Source organism: Engystomops pustulosus, chromosome 9 (assembly GCF_040894005.1).
Source record: "Engystomops pustulosus chromosome 9, aEngPut4.maternal, whole genome shotgun sequence".
Lineage (NCBI taxonomy): Eukaryota > Metazoa > Chordata > Amphibia > Anura > Leptodactylidae > Engystomops > Engystomops pustulosus.
Window position 1 is genome coordinate 101,023,616 of NC_092419.1, and position 19,627 is coordinate 101,043,242.

The 19,627-nt window shown below is 43.8% G+C and overlaps 1 protein-coding gene across 1 annotated transcript in view; it reads right to left on the reverse strand.

Moving 5' to 3' along the window:
• The window catches only part of LOC140077592 (uncharacterized), a 205,124-nt gene that overhangs the window by 19,399 nt on the left and 166,098 nt on the right, over window positions 1-19,627 (reverse strand). Inside the window, exons 8-35 of the mRNA XM_072124865.1 lie at window positions 19,098-19,142; window positions 18,531-18,650; window positions 18,408-18,446; window positions 16,816-16,869; window positions 16,412-16,465; window positions 15,050-15,157; window positions 14,455-14,508; window positions 12,650-12,703; window positions 12,243-12,287; window positions 12,028-12,081; window positions 11,633-11,677; window positions 10,339-10,392; window positions 9,788-9,832; window positions 9,532-9,585; window positions 7,361-7,405; window positions 7,212-7,265; window positions 6,756-6,800; window positions 6,570-6,623; window positions 6,153-6,260; window positions 5,608-5,661; window positions 3,655-3,708; window positions 3,467-3,511; window positions 2,947-3,000; window positions 2,517-2,561; window positions 2,315-2,368; window positions 1,475-1,528; window positions 1,279-1,332; window positions 1,076-1,129 (exon numbers count right to left, since the gene is read on the reverse strand). Coding sequence (XP_071980966.1) covers window positions 1,076-1,129; window positions 1,279-1,332; window positions 1,475-1,528; window positions 2,315-2,368; window positions 2,517-2,561; window positions 2,947-3,000; window positions 3,467-3,511; window positions 3,655-3,708; window positions 5,608-5,661; window positions 6,153-6,260; window positions 6,570-6,623; window positions 6,756-6,800; window positions 7,212-7,265; window positions 7,361-7,405; window positions 9,532-9,585; window positions 9,788-9,832; window positions 10,339-10,392; window positions 11,633-11,677; window positions 12,028-12,081; window positions 12,243-12,287; window positions 12,650-12,703; window positions 14,455-14,508; window positions 15,050-15,157; window positions 16,412-16,465; window positions 16,816-16,869; window positions 18,408-18,446; window positions 18,531-18,650; window positions 19,098-19,142 — 1,599 coding nt within the window. The remainder of the gene's footprint in view (window positions 1-1,075; window positions 1,130-1,278; window positions 1,333-1,474; window positions 1,529-2,314; window positions 2,369-2,516; window positions 2,562-2,946; window positions 3,001-3,466; window positions 3,512-3,654; window positions 3,709-5,607; window positions 5,662-6,152; window positions 6,261-6,569; window positions 6,624-6,755; window positions 6,801-7,211; window positions 7,266-7,360; window positions 7,406-9,531; window positions 9,586-9,787; window positions 9,833-10,338; window positions 10,393-11,632; window positions 11,678-12,027; window positions 12,082-12,242; window positions 12,288-12,649; window positions 12,704-14,454; window positions 14,509-15,049; window positions 15,158-16,411; window positions 16,466-16,815; window positions 16,870-18,407; window positions 18,447-18,530; window positions 18,651-19,097; window positions 19,143-19,627) is intronic.

Here is a 19,627-nt window from a genome sequence, read left to right on the forward strand (position 1 = left end):
ACGATAGGGGCCTTACCCGTAAGCTTCGTGACGAAGCATCAGCGAAACGCGCGTCGGGGTGTAGTTCATTGGCCTCCTGGGGACCCCCATTATACCTGTCATCATGCTTACGGGTAAGGACTCTATTTGATTCTGTGCATAGTGGCAGCCGGAAGGTACCTCCGGCCCCTATCGTACATAGGACCCAACTAAGGAGATATTTCTCTATCCATATTCCCGTCTGCATCATTTATTATTACTTATTAGACATTTTTGTCTTTATATTACTATTTATTTATAGGTTTTGGGGTGTCTGCAGGGGCTTATGTTTTTCGTGGATGCCCCATTTTCCATCAGGGGCCACTTGTTTCCCCTCATTTTCTTTCCCTATTATGTGATAGAATTTCTTCTTGTATATTGTGCATTATTTTCATAATAAAATACATTATTAATTTTATTCTTGATGATATTCTGTGGCTCTCCTTTTGGGTCATTGATTGTATTTTTGTTGAGAGCTATAGTGATACTCTATGAGGCTCCTTTTCTTCTATTGGTTTTTGACTCGGGTATTAGCCTAGGGTCGGAAATGCATTGATCACAGACTCCCCTAGTATATAGCTAATTAGACCCTTGCCCCCAGTATATAGCCAGCTAGCATGCCCCCAGTATACAGCCAGCCCCCCGTTTGCCCCCAGTATACAGCCAGCCCCAGGCTGCCGCTGCCAGGCGGATGGAAGAGAAGACCTGCGGGAGGCGTTGGAAAGGTGAGTATTGACTTTCTTTTTTTTTTACTCTAGTATAAGCCGAGTTTGTTTTTTTTAGCACATTTTTTTGTGCTGAAAAACTTGGCTTATACTCGATTATATAAGGTGTTTTCCTTCTCACTTTTCCCCCTCACTATAGACATCTATGACATATGGTATTCCAGGTCTAGTCTAGTATGTCTTCTTGTTGCAAGACAGATTCAGGAGTTGTTTTAGAGTGAATAGTAAACCCATAACTTCTAACTTCCCCGGGTAAAGATTCCCTGAATTATTGAACTATGCTTCACAGAACTACATACAATTGATGTAACTGGATAAACATGTTACTGTACCTTCTCGCCAGGGTATCCTACCCGACCTCTTTGACCAGAAGGACCTGGAAATCCCTGGAAAATACCAGTAACATTAAGATATTGGGTCAGTACTCATTGCCAACATAAAGAGATCCTGAAATTGGTGAGCTATTGATAAGTAGTATTATAGACTATAAGAATTTTCTTTATAATTTCCATAAAGTAGTACCCTATACACTTACATACATGCCCACAGGTCCTTGGGGTCCTTCAGGGCCTTGCTTCCCTGTGAAGCCCTGAAAGATAATGGACAGAAGGTCAATTGTAAATTCTCCATAGTGATACATTTACTCATATAGTCAGGACAGCACTGGCATTAAACAATGAGAAAGGTAGGTCCTTCTTTATCACTTATATCCCATATAAGGATATTCTTACCCTTTCTCCAAAAGGTCCTGGCTCCCCATCCTGCCCTGGCCTACCGGGAGGACCCTGGAAAGAAAAAGAAGAAAAAATGTATTTACTAATAGTAAATATGAACCCTGGGAGTTAAAGGGGGTGGCCCCATTAATACATTATTCTGTTAGTTTATAATATAATTGGGCAGGTCATGTCCCTCACAGATCCCTCACCTTTACTTTTCAACATAGGGAACTGTAGCAAAGAGTTAATGCTTTTTTATGTTAAATGTATATTTCCTGAGGTAAAGAAGGCTGTGTTTAGCTAGCACCCTAGAATTTTCCAGAGCTATAAATATAGATCGGCTCAGCCCTGGGATTCTGGCTTGTTCTGGTGTTTAGTTACTGATTGTAGAGATTGTTGATATTGTGCTGCTGATGCTGCAGAGCCAATCTGACTCCCAAGTGGGTCCAGGCTGGGGTGCCTATAGCTAGTTTCTGCCATCCAGGGAACTTCTAATTTCCTTCATCTAGCCAATCGAATAGCCTGCTTTCCCTCAGAGACAGGAGTTTGACCTAGCCTGTTACCTGCTGCTGACTGTCTGCTACCTGTGTGTTCTAATAATAAAGGAACCGTGAGTTTTAATTGTCTCCATTTTGGTGTTAGTCTCTGGCTAAACTCCTAACATCACGGCCCTTTAACATCTCCCAGGACCTGTCGCCTACACTGTAAATGCCCCAGTGGGAACCTTATTATCTCTAAACTAGGACTGAGCTAACATGACATCAGCTTGTCCATGGTAATGGTGTTGACATATAATACCAGAGTATTCCATAGACAAGACCAGCAATATTTTTAGAAAAAAGCACATCTACTCACAGGTGGTCCTAGAGGTCCACCTCTGCCTATCTCCCCACGAAGTCCTGCTATACCCTGCAGATAGAAGAGATGTAAAAAATTAGAAACATGCACATGTTAAAATCCATTCTGTAGCGTAATCACCATATTATTATAGACATTGTCATTATCAAATTAGCAAATGTGAGGGGTGCATACAGTCATTGCCCCAATTTATACTTACAGGAGGTCCCCGACTCCCGGGAGTCCCTGCTATACCAATTGGTCCCTAAAATAATAACAGAAAGAGTTAAGTACAGATGATCGTATATACAGCTCTATGATATGCAGTTATGATACCAAGCAGCCGATGCTAGAGGCCAAAGCAGTAGACGAGGCAACAAGCAGCAAGAGATGACAATTATAATAGTGAGGATCCGGTGTAGGAGACTATTGATTTATCCAATGTCTGTATTCTAGATAATACTCAGCTTCTAATGGGTTAATGTAATCAGTTCTGCTCAGGATTATAATATAGAAAAGCTGCTATACAATAGACTTCAAAAAGAAAATATATCACAAAGAGACAAGATAAGTGCCAGGAATTGTGAAGCGCCTGGTGCAGGGCCAAGCGCCATGCCGTATAATGGGTATATATAGTGCATAGTGGGAACCTGTATACCAGGCAGTCCTTCTGCGCCCTCTTGACCTGGAACACCCCGATGACCCTGAATGTGGAAGAAAATAAATAAATCTAAGAAAAACATATGAACATTTTATTTTGTATAAACATTATAGTTATTAATGCATTGGTTATGCGTATGAGCTCTGCATCCACATCTGATGAAACCCCTCACATATAGTAATGGGGTTTATTCTAAAATTGCTGGAATGATTTCTGCTGACAGGTTCTCTGAGTTAGTGGGTGGAGACCTAGCTGTGTGACTCCTCCCCTCCATAGACGTCACTGTAATCTGACACCTTAGTCATCTTATATCTGCGATACTAGCAAGATGGAATTCAGCAGAGATTTTACAGAAGATGATTAGAACCAAAGGAAGTGGAGAAAGAAGCACTTTCGCCTGATTCCATATACTGGTACTACTGATTTTGGAAAAGTTAGTTGAAAAGTTACTGAATACTTTAAATCTAATAAATGTGAACATTCCTTTAAGATAGACAAGTATCACTTACGGGAGGTCCCGGTGTTCCGACCAGACCCCTCTGTCCCATTCGCCCCTGGAATAAACGGGAAGTGTAAAGCTAAGTTTGGTAGTGACACTAAAACACTCATATACAGAACATAAGTACAACACAAGGCACATCAATACTATGACTGTACAGTGGTTATTACGGCAGCAATAGATGGGACCAGCAGTTACCCGATTTCCTCTGGGTCCTGTCATTCCCTTCAGTCCGTCTGGTCCACGGTTTCCCTAAATTTCAATAACACCAGAAAACTTGTATTATTTAGCAGAAACAAAAATTGTCAAAGGGGCTGACTATTATTTTTAATTGATGGCCTTTCCTGAGGATAGGTCATCAATATCTGATGTGGAGGGGGATGACACTAAGCCCTAGCACCGATCAGGGCAAGCATTAGTACAATGCACGGAGCTGGAAGTAGATAGCGCTATGCTCTATATAGTGGCCGTGCTCTGTTACTGCAGGTTTGGTTTTTATGCAGAAAAGAAGAAAATTGCATTTTGATGCAAAATACCTAATCTTGTACTCTGAACCACAGATGTTTAGCACTGGCTTTTTTATTTTCTGATAACATTGAGAGCTCATGCATAACTGAGCATGCATATTTAAGGGTTGGTTGGGAGGAATAGCTGGTAGACCACAGGTATCGCAAATGTATTAACACCTCAATGTAAACTTCAGGTGACTAATCCTGCCCTATCTGAGGCTGAGAAGAGAAGCTCTGTGGTATACAGGATTTCTCCCTGGGGATCAATAAAGTATTTTTGTATCATATGATTTGGGGCAGGATTTGCAAAGACAAAGCACAGTCACAGTACAACCATGTCAGGACTCCTAGGAGAGAAAGTAAGAGTCCAGATTATCCCGCCCACACAGGATGATTGACTTCCCTCTTTGTACACAGGAAGAGACTGTCCTCTTGTGTGGGCGTCAATCATTGTAGTGGGTGGGATCGGAAGGACTCCTACTATCTTTCTTAAGAGTCCTGTTACTATTTACTTTGCATTATACTCAGAAATCTTTCTCCAAACTATACAAACCTATTTATCACAGAGCTCTTCTAGCTCATGCTAATCTTGAATTTCCTCAATGAATAGATAGGTTCTTAAAAACCTTATCTACTTAAAGGAAACCTACCACCACGGATCTACCTATTAAGGTAGATCGGGTGGTAGGTGCCTCTATTGTACATAAGGATAGCCCTTTTAAGGGCTAGTCTTCACATCCACTGTATCTTTTTTATAACTTTTATTACTCTAATATGCTAATTTTCTAAAGAGGCCGTGTAGCCTCAGCTCCGGCTACTCCCCGCCCCAGTAGCCTCTTTGATCCTCCTACCAGATATCTTAGGCGCGTAGCTATGAGGAGCTGCACTACCTCGTCCGCGAAGCCAAAGGGTTGCACATGTGCAGTAGCTCCGGAGCAGTGACAGTGCAGCCGCGGGTCTGCTGTTCTGCGCATGTGCAGAATGTCGGCCTTGCGGACGAGGGCGCGTAGCTCCTCATAGCTACGGGCCAAAGATATCTCTTAAGGCTACAGGGGCGTGGAGTAGAGTAGCATCAAATTAGCATATTAGGGCATATTAAAAGGGCTATCCTCGCGTATAATAGAGGCACCTACCACCCGATCTACCTTAATAGGTAGATCCATGGTGGGGGGTTTCCTTTAACAAGTATTGAATTATGGTGCAAATGTTCTGCCTGCAAACCCACATGTGAAATCTGCAGCTGCAGGGATGAATGTAAACTCTCTGCTGAGGCGATCTATAGAACGGCGCCCCCTTTGGCTCATCCAGAAGTAATATATCAGGGTATTTTTTTTTGTTAAATAGGTTCTTCATGCAGTGTCTGTCAAGCATGCTCGGCATTGGGTGTCAAAAGACACTATTTTTAGGTGTCAGGTGACTGCGCCCCTGATGCTGCCCCTCATCTTGCTGCAGGTGGTGCTGTCTAAGGCAAGAGGCTCAGCTCACCTCAAGGATGGTACACCCATGATTGCATCTAGCACTGTGGCTCTTACAGCTGTCCATCAAACCCAACAATAATAGGCCTCTTTGTACAACTAAATATTTGCAGGGGGCATAGAATTCAAGAGAATATAAACCTCTGGACCAAACAACATGAACTTACCTTTGGTCCATCACTGCCATTTGCACCTGGAAGCCCTATTGGTCCATCGTCTCCCTATACCGAAAAAATCGAATATTTTGTTAAAACCAGAAAAAATATAAACATTTTTGAAACTGATAAGAAAATGATAATACAATACGTCTACATCTTGTTTTTATGTTTAAAGTAAGAGGAAATCTTGGAAACAAGTTGTTAATGTGTATTACAAGTGTAATGTAAAGAGCCATTATATTACACTTGTGGAGCAATACTCTACATTGTGCTGTGCCTCTGATATTCCTCATGTATAAACTTGTAAAGAAGTAAGTGCTACCATCCCTATAGTCAATATAGGTTTATTGGTACACAGGCTGATACTGGCAATAAGTCAGTATATCCATGCCTTAAGAAGACTGGTATTGGTCAATGCAAATTCATTCATATATTTCCTGGAGGAATAACAGAAGCATAGTACAAGAAGTGTTGTCCCTGGAGTGTCACTTTATGGTAAATACCATCATTTTTGTTTCTGTTAGCTCTTAAGACATGCCAATATCAAAACTCACCATGGCTCCAGATGTACCCATAAGTCCCTTTGGTCCTGGGAATCCTATAAATCCAGCTTGTCCAAGCTCACCGGGAGGACCTTTTGGGCCGTATGGTCCCGAACACCCCTAAAAGAGACACACTAATGGTTAATGAAGCGGATTTTAACAATGAAGAGACCAGACAGTCATTGTACAGTCATGGAGGCGTGAAGGTGAGATAGTAGGAAACATCTCCATCGCATAGACTGTAAGCTCTTGTGATCAGGGTCCTCACTCCTATTGTTCCATATGACTGTTTGTGCTCTGTAATGTAATATTATATTTGTATACGTCCCTTATGATTTGTAAAGTGCTATGGTATTTGATGGCGCTATATAAATAAGGATTATTATTATTATTATTATAAATGTAGGTGGTAAAGGCTATAATCAGTACCTTGTCTCCTTTGACCCCTGAATCTCCTTTCTCTCCTTCTGCGGCCGGACGACCCTATGAGAAGCAAGTAATATCTGGTGAGATTCGCCTTATAATGTCTTAACCATTCAATTAAGGTGGGACACCTTATAGAGGGTGAAGTGACTACATATATGGTAACATGACATAAAGACATGACCACATTACCTTCTCTCCTGGCAGACCGGTCATTCCAGACCATCCAATTAATCCCTGCAAAAAAAAAAAAACATTTAGAAAACACAAAACTTTATTAAAAATACTAAATAAAGAAATGATTATGGATTTCATCCCTCTGTTACTCCTCTGGTGATTGAATACATCTGCCATCTTGTGGCCACAGATCGTAACTACACTAAGGGTCGGCTCACAATGAATTTGCAAGTTGCAAAAAACCATTAACATCAAGATATTGACCAATGAGAGCAATGAGGCCAGCGATCATCTGCAATGGTCATGCGTTGGACAGGATGTAGCTGGTAGTGCAGGGTTTGAGAGAAGGGGAACATAGATAATCCCATTTGCCATATTATTCTGTCTCTAGGTATAGCACAGCATATCAGTTTCCTTGGAGTGTCCCTTTAAATTGTGTCACCACTTTGCATCGCGAGCTTAAAGACTTACCATAGGTCCTTCAGGTCCACGTTCTCCTCGTACACCTGGAGGACCAGCTTCTCCCTGTAAGAAGGAAAATTTTACTTGGCTATTAAAGTCACAGATATCATTGAATAGAAGGTTCTGTAGAAATATCTATACCAAGGGTGTGCACATACCATGTCCCCTTTACCACCGGGTGGTCCTTCAGCCCCTCTCATACCCTGGAATAAGCAGAAGGACAATTACATGACAGGTCCAAAGGGTTCTGACATTTGTTCTTTTGGACTTATGCTGGCACCAAACCCATTCTTGTGCAAAATTTGAGTTAATGGGGGTCATTTACTAAGGGCCCGATTCGCGTTTTCCCGACGTGTTACCCGAATATTTCCGATTTGCGACGATTTTCCATGAATTGCCCTGGGTTTTTGGCGCACGCGATCGGATTGTGGCGCATCGGCGCTGGCATGCACGTGACGGAAATCGGGAGGCGCGGCCGAACGAAAACCCGACGGATTCGGAAAAACCGCCGCATTTAAAACAAAAAATTGGTCGCACGGGCCATACTCACATGCACCAGGAACAGATCAGTGAACTCCGACGCAATTCGGCGGACCTCGGCGCAGCAGCGACACCTGGTGGACATCGGGCGCAGGACCTTCATGAATCGCCGGAAGACCTGAACGCTCGTCAGAGAAGCCGCCGCTGGAACGCGAATGGACCGGGTAAGTAAATGTGCCCCAATGGGGCAGATTTACTTACCCGGTCCATTCGCGATCCAGCGGCGCGTTCGCTGCGCTGGATTCGGGTCCGGCCGGGATTTATTAAGGCAGTTCCTCCGCCGTCCACCGGGTGGCGCTGCTGCGCTGAAGTTCCCTGAAACGAACTGGAATACACCGAGCCGGGTGAAGGTAAGGGCACGCCCCCCGATTTCCGTTGCGTGCATGCCAGCGCCGATGCGCCACAATCCGGTCGCGTGCGCCAAAATACCGGGGCAATTCAGGGGAAATCGGCGCAAATCGGAAATATTCGGGTAACACGTTGGGTAAACGCAAATTGGGCCCTTAGTAAATGACCCCCATTAAGTCCCGCCCCAAACTGCACATGATATTGTAACACATTGGGGCACATTTACTAAGGATCCGAATCGCGTTTTTCCGCCGGGTTTCCCAATTTTTCCGATTTGCGCCGAATTGCGCCGGGATTTTGGCGCATGCGATCGGATTGTGGCGCATCGGCGCCGGCTTTCACGCGACAGAAATCGGGGGGCATGGCTGTCGGAAAACCTGTTCGGAAAAACCGTGGAATTAAAAAAAATTTGTGTCGCAAAAATAGCACTCACATACACCGAGACGGAGGAGGTGAATTCTGCCGGACTTCAGCGCAGCAGCGACACCTAGCGGACATCGGGCGCACGACCTTAGTGAATCCTGGCAGAACCCGAATCATCGTCAAATAACGCGCCGCTGGAGTGCTATTTTTGCGACGCAAATTTTTAAAAAAAATTCCACATTTTTTTCCGAATACCTCGGGTTTTCCAACGGCCACGCACCCCGATTTCTGTCGCGTGAAAGCCAGTGCCGATGCGCCACAATCCGATCACGTGCACCAAAATCCTGGGGCAATTTGGCGCAAATCAGAAAAATTCAGGAAACCTGCCGGGAAAACGCGATTTGGACCCTTAGTAAATGTGCCCCATTAAGTCACACCCCAAACTGCATATGACAGTGATGACGAACCTTTTAGAGACTGAGTGCCCAAACTACAACCAAAAGCCACATATTTTTCACAAAGTGCCAAATGCCAATTTAAAGTAACTTATTGCTCCCAGCTCTGTCACAGATTCAAACGTATTGGTGTCCTGAAGACACCAATACAGTACAAAGATGGAGCAATGTGGATTATTATTGTAGCTTTCCTCTAAGGTCCCTCTAACGGGATGGATCACAGGCCCTGAGAAGGGGCTTCAATGATAATGCAGCTCTGTCCACTCCTCCTGTACTTCAAGTCACTTTAAAATAGTGCAGAATATGGCACGTTCTGGGTTCCCTGTGACTGCAGGAAGAGGAATCCTGAATGGTGACCTTTGTGCTTGGTGATGGCCTGGGTGCCCACAGAGAGTGCTTATAGTGCCACCACTGGCACCCGTGCCATAGGTTCGCAACCACTGGCATATGATATAACAACACATTATTGGGCTGGGTTTAATAAATCACACCCCTTTATAGTCCAGTTATGGATATTGTCCCTGCACACTGTATGCCAGAGCTGAGCTGTCCAGGGTAATTCCTTATCAAACAATTTTGGGTGATGGTTTTGGTTTGCATTGACAAAGGTAGTAGATAGATACCTGTGGTCCTCTTCTTCCAGGTGGTCCACATAGTCCTTCTAAGCCGGGTGGGCCCTGTGTACAGATGACAGAACATTTAGATGACATAGCAGTGAAATGTATATCCAAAATCATCATTTGCATTGCTAGTTCTCATGTTTTCATCTCATTTTGGAATTTCCCTTGATCAGTTACCTGCCCTGAATTCATGTCTATGATCACAAATGGCAAATATGTTGCTATTAGTACATGATAAAATCTTGTTTATTAGCTGTACCTGTGGTCCAGGGTGTCCACCAACTCCTGCCGGTCCTTGTTCTCCCTAACAAGGGGAGGATGAGAAGGCAAAATCATTAATAATGTTTGTCCCTTACAAAAATGTTTCAATGATAAATTCAGAATAACATGAGTATAAGTCAGAGCACTGCACATAGGACGACTGTCAGCAGCCTTCCATATGCTGGGTAAAACTTAATCCTTTCTATACTTTTACCCCTTGACATCAGATACATGCATTTAGAATATAATACCCTCTACCATTGCTATGTATAGTAAATTATCATTGGACCCAATCAGCACCTGGCCCCCAATTATAATATGTAGTTCTTGTCTCTAAGGCTCCTGGACTATACAATACTCTATGCACCTGGATATTGCACCTCTAATTGCCAATATGCAGGATCTATATTCCACATAGATGCCTTATTATCCAAGTGTAGTGATCAGGTCCACTCCAGATTTACTTACCTCAATCATAACTGGAATCTAAAAGAAACAAACCCCTCATATACCATCACATTTCATACTGTTAGGGGATAAAGTACTCACCTGGGAGCCATTCACCCCATGGGCACCTGGGCATCCTGGCTGCCCTTGTTCACCCTACATAGAGACACAGACATTGGCATTGTGGTTAGAAGATGCAGATGCCCTCTTCTTTTCCTCTACACCTGCTGACAGGGAATATCCTTGTGGTTGGCCAGTTGTGCAAATGAAACACCCTTGCCAATGCATGGGCAGGTTGGGGGTTGCGAATGGCGCCCTCTCCAAGTCAGGAGCTGTTAGGGGGACTAATCATCTCTCTAGGAGGTCTCTAGGCACAGGAGAACTTAGTGATTGCCACTGCAGCCAATGCCTGGTAAGGCAACAATGTGAATATGTGACTGTCCAATTATGTTTTTGTAATACAAGCTGGAAGCTGTTTGGAGAGGTGCTACCACCTGACAGGGAGTATATAAACTGGGTGGAAGCACATGGTCTTCATCTTTTCTAGAGTCTGCAGACAGAACCAGACCTTAGGGTCTGTATGCCACAGCCACTGTCCTAATTACAGGAACCACAGGTGTCTCAGGCCATTGCCTAGCACCCAGGGCAAGTCTAGAGACTTAAGGCCAGAACTGAGATCCACCACCCGGACTCAATTCCATCTGTACCAGGCTGCGTGTAACCCTCCTGTGGCCCGGCTCTCCATGACTCTTCCAGCTTGTGAATCTGCTGTTATCGTTTTGCCCGTTGCCTGCTGTTCAATAAAGAACTGTAAGTTGATTTGCACAATGTTGATTCCTGGATACGGCTGCTTACCATTACCCAGGGACTCATCCTAGAGACACTGAGGGGTTGCCCATCCACTTTATCAGCCTCGCCCTCCATATTTCTTGCACACACCACCTGCTGGAGACCTGCCAGGCTGTAGGACAGCCCTTCAGTCCCCATACCAAGCACCGTGACACAAGCGTGCTTAGGCCGCAACCGCCAGCCACTCCGGTATTCTGGGCCCCGGCTGCCTCCAGGTGGGGGATGTTGCACAAATATTGACATGTACATCCAGATTAATCTAAAGTGTATGGCCAGCCTATAAGTAATGTGTATGGCTGCCAGCTTTTGCATCTAATATCACAACAATCATAGCTTGATGGCTGGACCCCTAGCCACAGCTGAGAGCTAGAGATCACAGGTGGCCTATTTTCTGTCTCCAGCTTGAATCATACCCTTAGCTCATAATTCCTACCTTGATTCATACCCCTTTGCTACTAACCATTGGGTGATACAATGTATATGAAGGAGCAGGGTCATGACAATAATCAACCACCTAATTCAACTAATAGACTTGACTGTCACTCACCTCTAGGCCAGGGGGACCACGGGGGCCAGGAGCGCCAATCTCTCCCTGCAAAATTCAAGAAAAAAGCTCAAAGTGAAGATAAACATGACTTCTATCCATGGAGTATATTCAGAGTTGACATTTACATAAAGAGAGATATAGAGTTGGGGTGAATGATGCAGGCACTGGGTGTAACCCTACCACAAAAAAAGGAACCATCAGCACCAACAAGAGGATTTAGTTCAAGGAGCCCATATCCAGTGTCAGACTGACCCACTAAAGCACCTGAGGATCCTATAGGGCCCAGGCTCTAACTCCATACTGAACCACAGTGGTACAGCGGAGGACAATCCTCCTTGGAGGCTACTAGGGTCTAATGGAGGGTGGACCCTAATCCAGCACTGTCCATATCTTACCATTATTCCGGGAATGCCCTGGAATCCCTGGGATCCTTTATGTCCCATGGGGCCCTGAAAAACACATTTCCAATTAGGATTCACAATGAAAGAACTTCCACTATTCTATGTCACCACATTTCTGCCCTGCCAAGAAGATGGAGTCGTTCCCCCCAGTATAAGGTACACCTGTCCTTCTTGCCTTTTTTCACATTGCTCATTATGGCTTCACTTACCTGCACCCCTATCAGTCCTGGGGGTCCAGGTTCTCCCTTTGTGCCCTGTAATGAATAATAGTAATTTTAGTAAAATATCTAATACCTTTGAGGTCCAATTATTGTTGACTCTGTATTAAAGCCGTCTCTATATACAACATAGATAACCATAGGGGCATCGTCGCTTATCCTGATTATGAGTAAAGTTTAGTCTTAAAATGGGATCTATCAGCAGTTTGGATCATGTAGTGTGCTGGGTATTGGCCCTGGAGAGATTTCTAATCATATTTTTGTGTATGGCTGTAGCTAAGCTTATGGGAATGTATGAGTACTGTGGATACAGTACATATATTATTATATTATTTACTCTGTGGTAAATACATGAATTTCCCATGAATAAAAGGAAGCCCTCTCAGGTGTTATGTTACCTTTATTCCTTCGATACCTTTTTCCCCAGAGGATCCAGGAGCTCCGATAAAACCCTGCATGAGACAAGAGCAGAGACGGCTTTCAGCACAATACTAAGAAAAGTCAATGTAGAGAAAAATTTACATATGTCATGGTGCTCCTGCGACCCACGGCCCGGGTCCCAGGCGCACCCGTGCTCCTGTCTGTGGCCCTGTGCTCTCAACTTTCCACGATCCCGCACTGGCTCCAACGACCCGGCACGCGTCCCTGCTGCTAGGGCGCAGGGGCCAGCTTCCGTAGAATTAGAGGGCTAGAGCACCGATAATTGGCGCTGCCCCATTGCCAATTCTGATAAATTCCCAGCTCCTTCCTGTGTTCCCTGCCGGATCTTCGTGCCTTGTGCCTTAGAGAAAGCTTTGTCTCATGCCCTGCGCTGTTATTGTGATTTTCTGTTGTGACCCCGGTTCCGTTCCTGACCACACTCCTCTGCTGCCTGCCTTGACCTATTGCTACGTCCCCAACCCGATCCTGTCCTGCCCATCCTGACCTCCTGCCTGTCCCCGACTACAATTCTGTCTAATGCCTGTGTTCCTCGCCTTCTCTGCCACTGCGGACAGAGTTGCACCTGTGGAATGACCTGGTGGTACCACGCCGCAGCAAGTCCTACCCGGGCTCTGGTGAAAACTGGGTGCCACTTAGATTCCGGTCCCAGGTGTCGTAACCTCATCGTCTGTGGTGGTCCAATGGGTCCACTACCCCTGGAGCCTGACAACATGCAGTATATTCTGTTCACAATATAATGTCCGTAATCTGCTCCATATGGTGTTTATACTAGAAGATTTTCTGTTCGCTCCTCCTCATTGTGGTCATGCACAGAGCAGTGCTTCGCCCTATACATACTGATCTACAAGATCAGTGAGTTACCCTAGACCAGTGATGGCTAACCTATGGCACTGGTGCCAGAGGTGGCACTCGGAGCCCTTTCTGTGGGCACTCAGGCCATCACCAGAGATGAGTCCAGGTATCTTCCTGCAGTCCCAGGCAGCCCAGGACTTGCTGTGCACAGAGCTATTTTAAAGTGGCAGCTGTGTCTGGGACTATTTTCTGCTTTATTGGTGTCAATAAAAACTGTGACAGAGAAGGGAGTATAAATTATAAATTACATTTCTGTGTTGGCACTTTGCGATACAACTTTGTTGTAGTTTGGGCACTCGGCCTCTAAAAGGTTTGCCATCACTGCCCTAGACCATGGTGATATATGTCTACATTATGGCTGGTAAATTTTGTATTTTCCTGCAAGCTTTCAGGCTAATGATTGGCTAACATCTCAGGGTGTCTAGCAGACAAAACCTTTAAATATAGGGTCTGTCTAAAACTCTGGTTCTTTGTCTTGAGATGTTAGCGAGATTACTGTGTCTCTGTGTAACAGAGATTGCTGTTGTGCTGCTAATGCAGCAGAGCCCACCTGGCTCCATAGGAGATTCTTCACAGTGAAGCTGTCCACTGGTCCAGACTGACTTTTCTGCAAGCCATTGGTGCTCATTATCACCATACAGCCAGCCAATCCACAACCCTACTTGCCCAAAAAAGGAACACGTTATTGCAAGCCTGCTGTGTTTCTTGCTGGGATTGATTGAGATAGCGCTGTATCGTACTCAGCTATCTCTCTCAGTTCCATAAACAGTGAATGGAGCTGCCAGTCACACATGCGTTTGGGGAAAATGGACCCCCAATCACGTGAAACGTGGGGGTTCCATCACTGAGACTGATATTTGGCTGATATTTATGGCAATGTATCATGTATGATAAATCCAAAAATGCTTACATCTTCTCCTCTTTCTCCAGGAAGACCTTGATCTCCATTAAAGCCTTTGACTCCCTATAAAAATAATAATACACATGTAAGGAATTCTGTTTTTCTAATTGTTCCCACTAACTTCAAATGCATCCTAGTGGAGGTGGGAAGGGGCCATACACTTTAGCTGCTCGTTTGGGTATTCCCTTTATCCCCTTATACACATGCACACTTGGCTCTCCATGCATGCCTGTGTTTTCTTCAGGCAGCTAGGTGCCCATGACAGGGTGAAAGTAGATTATGACATGTGACTATCCATTATTACTATGCTGCTATCCATTATATAGATTGTGTCTACTTTACAGGCCAACGGCTCAAAGGACATGAAAAGTCTCATCCAATATTATGAAACTTTTGTGTTAATACCCAGCAGAAGGGGATAATGATAAGAATAGCCCTTGCAGGATGTAGGATTAGAAAATGTGTCCGACTGTATCATGATTGGAGCAATATCTGGACCGAAAAAACGCTCAAACAAATTTGCTAAATAAATCATGTACCATTCAGGTCAATAGCTGACATCAATCTGAGGTATTTGTTCCCTGTTAAGATGTAGAGCGCTCACCTTTGGTCCTGGTATTCCTGGAGGTCCTTGTTTCCCATCCAGACCAAAATCTCCATCCCTTCCAGGAGTGCCGGCTAATCCCTGCATCCCTGGAGGACCTGGCATCCCCTGCCATATAGATATACAGAGAGTAAATAGTGAGCTCTGTGTGAGATATGATAACAGCCAACATAGACAACTCCATGGATGTGGATGGAGAGGAAGACACAACACAGATACAATGTATGGATGCACATAACATACAATACAATAGAAACAGCATGCCAAAGGAACAGCACAACATAGAGGGCTCTAGCAGAGCCCAGACCAAGTAAGCAATTATCCATGGGAGTAATCTGAAGGTGGCTGCACATATACAGGGGGTACGTCAAATTTTCAGACCCCTTTACATATTTCACTTTTTGTTTCATTGCAGCCAAAAGTTCTTTTTTTTGCTCTGCCCCCATCTTGACAAAAAAACCAGAAATGTAGATATTTTTGCAAATTTATTAAACAAGAAAAACTGAAATCTCCCCCTGGTGATGAGTATTCAGCCCCTGGTGATCAGTATTCAGCCTTCATGTCTTTTGCACACTGTATGCGGCTTTCATACGTCTTTAACTGAGGACAGGCTTCAGTCGGCCATAAAGCCCCGACTGGTGGAGGCTGCAGTGATAGTTTATTGTGGAACTTTCTCCCATCTCCCTACTGCATCTCTGGAGCTCAGCGACAGTGATCTACTGATTCTTCTTTATCTGTCACCAAGGCTCTTCTCCCACGATTGCTTTGGACAGCCAGGTCCAGAAACAGTTGTGGTTGTCCCAAACTTCTTCCATTTAAGGATTATGGAGGCCGCTGTGCTCTTAGGATCCTTGAGTGCTGCAGAAATGCTTCTGTAACCTTGGCCAGATCTGTGCCTTTCCACAATTCTGTCTCTGAGCTCCATAGGCAGTTCCTTAGACCTTGTGATTCTCAAGTGCTCTGACATGCACTGTGAGGTCTTGTATAGACAGGTTTGTGCCTTTTCTAATCAAGTACAATCAGTTTAATTAAACACTGGAGTCCAACTGTGTTTAATTAAACTGATTGTACTTGATTAGAAAAGGACTAGAACCATCTCAAGGAGAATCAGAAGGAAATAGACAGCATGTGAGTTAAATTAGAGTGTCACAGCAATAATTATGTCCATGTGAAATTTCAGTTTTTCTGACAAGATGGGGGCATAGTGTACATTAATGAGCAAAAAAGAACTTTTTTGATTTTACCAATTGGCTACAATGAAACAAAGAAGGGGTCTGAATACTTACCATACCCACTGCACATATACTAACACATATCTGCTGCGAACAGGAAGCAAATGACTGAAGACAGAAGAGTTCATACCACATGACCACGCTGCCCCTTCACTCCTGGCCAACCTGAGGGTCCAGTCATACCCTGTACATAAAATAAATTCAATTAATATACAAACAATAAAACTAACATTAATACAATCTAAATAAAAAATCATAAATGGAATAAAATTAAAATCCACTTTCCTCTTACATTGTTTATCACACATGGCGTCTGTCTATAGACACTGATTACTTCACCAATCAAGAAGTTAACGACTTTGTTATGTAATTTAAAGACATTTGCACTAACATACGTAACATGGAGTACAACACTGACACCTGCAGTACAGAAGAGTGTACTGCAAGCTGTAAATAATGTTGCTATATAAAGACAGCAAAAAGTGAAGTTTTAAAAGAAAACTATTGGCTCAATAAGATATTCTGGATTCTCACCGGATTGCCTGGCCTTCCATGTATACCAGGGAGACCTGGGGGGCCGCGACTTCTCTATAAATACAATGGTACAAAGTACAATATTGGTGCAGAGTATATGAAGAAAACCCCAATTAGCTAATATGAATTTAATATGATATAAATACAGTATAGAGTGGAGACTTTTGGCTAGGAGTGGGTTGTAATTCCTATTGGATCTATCACCCACATATAGATACAATATAATACTCTCACAAGAAGGTATGTAAAGGTAAAACATCTATAAAACACAACAGTGACCACAAGAATTTCCCCTCCTGTACGAACCCTGCGGTGTCAGCTTGTTTGGACACGTGAGGCTGAGTAAATAGCTACAGATAGATATATAGGATGTATACGTGACTGCTTCTAGTATACGTCATGATTGTGAGCGCTGGTATTATGGCAGTGAATAGCACAGGTGGCACTTGATGGGTGTATACAGTATATAGCTGATACGTTCAATGGCAGATATTGGATTTTCTCAAGTCTTTTCTAAGTGTTATTTGGATATTCTAAGTGCAATATCTATAGGTGCTCCTCATCTACTATAGCACAGGTGTCTTGTTGAGTGTTTTCAGGTCATATAACATCTATCACTGGCTGCAATATACAATATAAGTTGTACATAGTATTATCTGTATGGACATCATATGAGTAATTCATGTTTGCTATACATCCTGCATTACATAGCAAATGCTCATATGAGTGCTCATATATCTGATCGGTAGGTCTGAACCCCAGTCACATGGTTTTCACCACTTAAAATGACTACCTCTTGGCGATTGTGCTATTACATACGCTAGTCTCATTGTGTTTCTGCAGCTAAGTCCATTTATGTGAACAGGACTGGGCTGTGGTACCACCCAATTAGAAAACATGGTACACATGAGTGCCATGTCCTCTGATTGGATGGAATTGGATTGAGAATCCTACATAGAGCACTACTAATTTTGAAGTGTGCAGTTCCATTCGTTCTATATGGGCTGTGATACCAATCCCAGGCATTATACAGTGTATGTATGTGGCGCAGAGCATCCATGGGGCGAGTTGAGCCTCTTGCCTCAGGCAGCAGCACCTTTAGCTAGATGGGGCCAACATCAAGGATGCAGTCACCTGCTATAAAGCAGGACCTGACACCTAAAAATCGGGTCTCTTATTGAGTGTAAGACCCTGCATAAAGAACCCACTTCCGTAAATAATAACCTGATATACTACTTCTGGATTGGACAGAGGGGGCGCCAGTCTATAGCTCGCCATAGGCAGCAGAGAGTTTAGATTCATCCCTGGTGGTATAGATCTGAATACTGGGACCTAATTAATCAGTTACTTGGTAAGGGTGCCAGGAGTTCAGAGAAAAGTGACCTATGCTAAAAATTGCTCTGTTCCTTCCTGCATTAGTGACAACACTTGAAAGAAGTGGGGTGAGAAGGAAGATTTCACCTTACAATGACCCTAGTGTAATGTGCTAGCAATGCATTAAGTAATATCCCCTTAGAAGAAGACTAGAGGACAGAAGAGGGTCCATTGTACCAAGAGGTCAGGCCACTTGTGATAACGAAGGTCACACTCACAGGCCAGCCGGCATGCAGCAGCTGATAGAAGGACGTTTGCTGGAAGAGAAGACAAATTATCATTGGTAAATCAGATTGATAAAAAGATAACATTGTTAATGTTCTGTCAATATACTGACTTACATAGAATGCTGCCCAGTCCTCGGGGGAGTTGCTCCATATCATTATGGTGGGTAATCCTGGTGGTCCACGGGGCCCAGGATTCCCAGTCATCCCCATACGTCCAATAACACCTGGATCCCCCTGGAATACAAAGCCAGCAGACAATGGGACACATTTATTAAAGTGTTTGCGCCAGTTTCCGATCTGACTTTGCACTGAGAAGAACGTGCAAACTGCTTGTACGTGTATTTATAAAGTATCTGCATCAGTTTTGTGTCGCGGCTGCTCTGTATCCGACAAGACAGAAAAAATGTGCACGTAAAGGGGCTGTTACTGCTTAGTCGTAGTTTGCACCACATTTATTACTGACGTGCCACTCAATTCTGCAGGAGGAACTAAGTGCACCAAAAAAAATGGTGCCCACTTCCCGAGCAGTGCAGGGGATGCCAGTTTTGATTAATCTGGCACCCCCTGCACACTCCACAGGCAACTGCACATAGTACAGACTAGTTCTAATAAATGTGAACCAATGAATCATCCAATCACAATTAGTAGAATGGTCCTATATATGTGTAGATATTAACTTACCTTACTTCCTTTAGGACCAGGAAATCCCGGCCGACCACGGCAGCCCTAAAATTTTACAGAAATATAGTGATATCAGAAATGTACGTCTAATATTGGAACACAAGTAAGAGAAGGGGGACAGATGTACTGCACATCACACACTGTATCACGTGGAATGCATTCTCTTTTCTATCCTCTAGAGGTCAGTGTTATTTAAAGCTGTAAAAGTTCTACACCATGAATTAGTGAAGTTTTGGAAAACTTTAGAGGAGTAAAACTGAGTTTGTGCCACAAAAGTATATACCATACAATTTTTTTCATTTTTTATAATTTTTTCAAAGGGTCTGACGTTTATGTGGAACCTCCATCGATTTCCTGCACTTTCAGGCTTGCAGCTGGTTTGAGCAGACAATTTTTTCCTGCAGTGGCCACTCTTAGGGTATATTCACACCTTGCATAGATCTTGTGGCTTTGTCACTTAGATAATGTACAATGTATCACAAGATATATGGGGGTGGATTAATGCATTTGCCAGGAGGTGGTGTAGTTGG